Source organism: Chrysochloris asiatica, unplaced genomic scaffold (genome assembly GCF_000296735.1).
Source record: "Chrysochloris asiatica unplaced genomic scaffold, ChrAsi1.0 scaffold00357, whole genome shotgun sequence".
NCBI classification, from domain to species: Eukaryota; Metazoa; Chordata; class Mammalia; order Afrosoricida; family Chrysochloridae; genus Chrysochloris; species Chrysochloris asiatica.
In genome coordinates, this window is record NW_006408875.1 from 49267 (window position 1) to 55162 (window position 5896).

The 5896-nt window shown below is 45.6% G+C and overlaps 1 protein-coding gene across 1 annotated transcript in view; it reads right to left on the reverse strand.

The window, feature by feature from the left end:
• The window catches only part of GDF10 (growth differentiation factor 10), a 56686-nt gene that overhangs the window by 11345 nt on the left and 39445 nt on the right, over positions 1–5896 (reverse strand). The window contains exon 3 of the mRNA XM_006876156.1: positions 1872–2794. Within this exon, the coding sequence (XP_006876218.1) occupies positions 1872–2794 (923 nt within the window). The remainder of the gene's footprint in view (positions 1–1871; positions 2795–5896) is intronic.

Below are 5896 nucleotides of genomic sequence, written 5' to 3' on the forward strand. Positions count from 1 at the left end.
TTGTTTGATTTCTTAACTGCTGCTTCCATGAGTGTTGATGGTGGATCCAAGCAAAATGAACTCTTAGACAACTTTAAGCTTCTCTCCCTTTATCATAAAGTTATTTACTGATTCAGTGGTGAGGGTTTTTGTTTTCTATATATTTAGTTGCAACTCACATTGAAGGCTGTGGCCTTTAATCTTCATCAGTAAGTATCTAAGCCCTCTTTGTTTTCAGCAAGTGTTACGCAGTTTGTTAATGAGTCTTCCTCCAATCCTGATGCCAGGTTTTTCTTCATATAATCCAGTTTCTCAGATTATTTTTTCAGCATACTGATTGAATAAGTATGGTCAAAGAAAGTAACCCTGGGGCACACCTTTCCTGTAGTTTTATTGGGGAAGAAACTGAGGCCTAAAATGACTATGCATCTTGATCAATGTCCTCTGTTAGGAAGTGGCCTGGATCATAAAGCAGCCACAGCAATTCTTTCTCTTCCTCAGGCAGCTTCTCATGTGCAGAAGGGTCTTAGTCCCAGCAGCAAAAACAGAATGATTTTTCTTGGTCAGCTCGGACAAGATGAGCACAAACAAGCCATCCATTTCAGCTCACTGAGGACTTTGTGGACAGATAGGCAAAAGAGCAAGGCCACTTGTATTTGAGAGGTTCCATCTGGCTATCCCTCAAAGTTGACAGGTAAGCACTGGGTTGGTAGCTTGGAGCCGGTAGTATTCTCACCCTGCACCTACCTTGGGCCTACACTCAGCCTTCCTGCTGACAACTTTTCTCATTTGGGAGCCTCCTTTCCTTCCTCTTGCATGCACATGGCTTTCACAAGAAACCACTTATTCTCAAACACATTACTTTCACCCCAGGTCTTGGTCTGGGGCTCCCAACTGGCTGACTTATTTTTGTTCAGACTGAATTTATTGGAAGGGAAGGTGTGACCTGGAACTTGGTGAAGTGACTGATAAGGGGGAAAGAATGTGCTAGGTGGTGGGGGTAATATTATCTGGCAGGAGCACAAACTGGGGGTGGGGGTGGGGGAAGTGGGCAGCCTGGATGGCAGGGAAGCAGTGAAAATCCAGGGTGTCAAGGAGCCCAGAGCTGTGTTGTGCACATTTGCTGTGCACAGTGAAAAATATTGGTTCCAAGGGTCTCTGTCCTTCGTGGGAGGGAAAAGAGAGTCACACTAGGCATTAGGGGACTCTGAAAACAGAGTCATTGCTGGTCACAGATGCCAACACCCTGGGGACCAGGTCAGGAGCAGAAACAAGAGGGTTGGTAAGGTGGGGGTTGTGGGGGCCTGCCATGTTATAGAAGGCAGCATCTATGCAACCTCTATAGACCATCATTAGGTAAGATTATGCACCTGTGGAGATGGAGTCTCCTGTTTTTCAAAAGAAGAAACATTCTGATTTAAAACATCAAATTCAATGTAGTCATCAGTTTCAAAAAGCACTTTGTCAGGGAAAAAAATACCCCCAAAGCACAGCACTGTGTAGGTCAGACCAAGTCCATCTGTCACCTTTACCCATTCAACAGGCTTTTACTCCAGAGCTCTGCTACCTGTCCAATGCCTGGGATAAGCTGGAGATATCAACTTTGGGTCCTTGGATAGCACCCACAGTTAACATGCTCAGCTGCTAATCAAAAGTCCAACCAGAAGCACTGCTGAAGAAATGCCTGGCTATCTACTTCCAAAAGGCAGCCATGGGAAACCCTGTAACTTTGCAAACATGGGGCTGCTCTGAAGTCAGTCAATTCTATCGCAGCTGCTGCTGATTTTTATTATTATGCTTCTTTTATAGGGACAAATACAGGCTGACAGAGGCAGTTACAATTAGACAGCACACAACGAAATCACCTTGAGAAAGCAGCAATGAAAACCCACCTTGGGCATGGGGAAGTCACAGGCTCCTGAGCAGTAATAGGCATCGAAGGACTTGGGTGAGAGGATCCATTCATTCCACCCGATGTCTGCGAAGTCTACCTTCAGATACCTCCGTGAGCAGATTCGTGGCTCATTCCACTGCTTCCTCCGTGCTTTCTGCATGGTCTTCTCATCGAAGTTCAGCACCTGTGAAGAGGCCATGAACAGGTCCTGGCCTTTCCTTTTGCGGTCCTTGCGTGCTGGCCGGGGCTTCAGTGCCCGAAAGGGGCTGGGCCAGAACTCAGGTTTATGGTAGCGCTGAGCACTATGGGCAGGCCCTGACCATGTGTCCATCCCTGGCAGCTCATTGTCCTGGAGGGGGCCACTGGCCTGGGCAGCCCGGCGCACACGGGGATCTGTGGAACTGTTGGGAGCTGCATGCAGCTCAGGGTCTCCAGCTGGGAAGGGGTCATATCTCTGCAGTGTCACTGCCACGCTGTTGGGTTCGGAGATGGTCAGGTCATTGGCATAGATGAGGATGTAGGGGGCGTGGAGACTGGGCCTGGACACTCCCAGCTTCTTCTCCCCAGCATCCAACTGGGCTGAAAGAAGCAGCTCACCATCCTGGCGGGCCGCTTTAATGATGGAGGAGATATCCTTGGCCTGCCACAGGGCTTGTGGTGGGAGGGCCAGGGCTATGACCCCTCGAAGTAGCCCCTGGGTGGCTGTGCTCTGTGAGAGGCTGTGGAAGAGGAGGTGGAGACGGGAATGGGGGCCTGGGAGCAACAAACGGCAGGACACATTCTTTGACCGCTTACACAGTGCATCATGTGCCCAGGGCCACCGTGGCTCAGAGTAGAAGTGAAAGGTGGCAGCAAGAGGCATTTCTGAATCCTGCATAGAAGTCAAGTTGAAGATGTACAAGGCCTTCTGGTCAACCACTTCTGCAAGAAAAGGACAGAGGCATGTCTGTTAGGTTCTCTTCCAGATGGGCCCCGGTGCTCAGAGGTCTTCAGTCTCAGGGTTGAGGTGGGAGAGGAATTGCCTCTTGTAGAGCACCCACTTTACCATGTGTAATTCTTGCAATAAACTAATGGTATCCTCAATAACATTATGATCTGAGGTCAGAGAGGCTAGGGAACTGTAAATATACCATAACAAAGACATGACAGCGGCAGGGTTTGCACTCAGACTCTTGTCAGAGCATCCATGGACTGTCAATGAACAAATGTCCCTTTGGCAGAAAGTACCAAGAGCTTCACTGAAGGTGGAATCAGGTGTTCATGGTGTTCAGATTGAATCAAGACCACCTGAGAGCCAGCTTCTTGTTTGCACAGCCCTATATTTTACTACATAATATCCATTCAATAAACACTGGACTGCAAACCACAACGTCGGTGGTTCAAGCCCACCAGCTGTTCTGTGGGAGAAAGATGAGGTTTTCTGTTCCCACAAAGTCTCGGAAACCCTATACAGGGTCACTATGAGTTGGAACTGACTCGACAACCCTTAACATCAACAATGTTCTTCTTGTTGTTAAGTGCCATCGAATAGGTTCTGACCCATGGTGACCCTGTATAGGGTTTCTGAGGAGCAGCTGGTGAGCTTGAACCACCGACCTTGCATTCAAATGACTTTGCAGTCTAGTGCATTAACCCACAGCGCCACACCAGGACTCCAGCACCAACAATAATATACTGTAGTATGTATGTATGTATGCATGTGTATATATGGAGTCTTTGTATGGTGTTGTAGGATAAGCACTGGACCATAAAAGTGGTTTGAACTGTAAGATTAACTGTTTAAACCCATCGGCCACTTCTCGGAAACACTTATATAGGGTTGTTATGAGTTGGAACCGACTCTACGGCACTTAATAACAACAACGTGTTATTATGTTGTTGTTAATTGCCATTGATTCTGACCCATAGCGACCCTATCTAGGGTTTTCAAGGAGCAGCTGGTGGGCTTGAATCACAGACCTTGTAGTTGAAAGCAACTTTGCAGTCCAGCACAATAACCCACAGCACCACACCAGAACTCTTTCACTCTATATATGGAGTTTCTGAGGCTGAAATCTTTGTAGGATCAGAAAGCCTCATCCTTCTCCCACAGAGTGCTGGTGGATTCAAACTGCTGATCTTGCAGTTTGCAGCCCAACTCATATCCCATAACACTGTCAGGGCTCCTATATATTGCTATGTTGTAGTTTTTAAGTGTTGTCGAGTTGATTTGAACTCATAACAACCCTATATAGGATTTCCGAGAAGTGGCCGATGGGTTTAAACAGTTGATCTTACAGTTCAAACTGCTCTTGTGGTCCAGTGTTTATCCTACAACACCACATAAAGACTACATATATACACATGCATACATACATACATGCATACATAGGGTTTCTGAGGAGCAGCTGATGAACTTGAACCACCAATCTTGTGGTTCAAACTAACCTTATGGTGGAGTGCTTGTCCTACAGCACCACGTCAGAACTCCATATATTGCTGTATGTAGATTAAATACAATTACTTTTTTTTTTTTCACATTCAACAAATTATACACTTTATTTCTTCTCAATGATTGCATTCCCTTTCATGCATCATCATTCAACAGTATTTGCTTCTATTCCCTCTGTGTTTTTTTTTTTTTTTTGGTGAAGGTGGGGGAGGATGTACATTAAAATACTTAGGAATATATAATCATTTAAGAAACCAACCAAAGGGCACATTCTGCAAGCCTGCCTTCTGGCCTCCAGCACACAGCCTTTCTCTTTCCGTGAGTCTAGACTTCAGTTCTCAGCTGCTCTATCTCTACATGATATCATCTCTGCCTCCATCTCTGGTGTCACTGCTTCTCTGGATAGGGTCCTGCATTCTGCTAGTGCTCTTCTCCCTGGATGGTCCTAGGATCCTCTGTTCCTGGACTGTAAGATTAACTACTCCCCCTTTTTGTTACAAAACTTCTATCTTTACAATTGTGACAGTTGTAATTAGTCAGGATAACAATTACTATCAAATCATAAGAATCATATTCCCACCTCCTTTGACCAGACCCGTCTAGACAAGATGAAAACTATCCAGTGGGGATTCTACCTTCCCCTGCACACTCTCAAACTAAACTTCCTCTTGAAAACTTGTAGGCCAATCACTTTGTGCCTTTACAGTACCCCCATTTTAAGTAGCCAATGTTTAAGTTGCCCATCCCTATCAACCGTGCGTACAGAGGGGATGGGAATGATCCTTGCTGTGAAGATTCCTTCCCTTTCAGTTGGCATTTTAAGCTATTACATTCATAAGAATAGGTCAAGTCCATCAAATTACAGCAATTTACACTTGTTTCCTTTATAAAAAATTTTTATCTTCCTCTAGTTGAGTTCTGACCATCCAGCCATCAAAGCTAGGTCAAATGGGTTATAGCTGCAAGTTTGGGCATTCTTGTTAGTCTCCCGTCACTTCTTATCAGCTGGATGCTTCATTATCAACTCTACTCCTCCATGGCTATATCCTTGGCCATGATCCCAGGAGTCTCCAGGTCTCACCACACTGCAGACCAACAAGCCCTTCCTCTTTCTTCTCTCTCTCATGTCCAGGTCAACAGGGGTCTATAGAATGTGTTTTCTTCATTGCTGCCTTTCCCCCTCTTCCACTCATGAGTAGACCAACATGGTCGCCAGGAAGCTTACATGCCTGCTCATGTGTTCCCTTTGAGTTTCAGTATTGGAGGGGGGGAGGGGATTGTCCTGAAGGGACTTCATTGCTTGCCTTGATGGCTTCCCGGAAAACAACTTGCTTGTTTTTGTGGTAGCCAATCAGACTGCCATTTTTGTTTTTGATTTTTCCTGCTGGTTTTCTTTCAAAAAGTATCTTTGGTTAAATGCAATTACTTTTCCAAATCAGGTGAAGTAACAACCATCAGACTTTAACTGCACTGAATGCCTTCCAAGGGTTAATGGGATAAAAAGAGTCAGTTGGCCACCTGCAGTTCATTCTCCCTAAGGATTATTACTAATATTTTATAAAGAGAGAGTGAAGCCTTTAAATTCCATGATG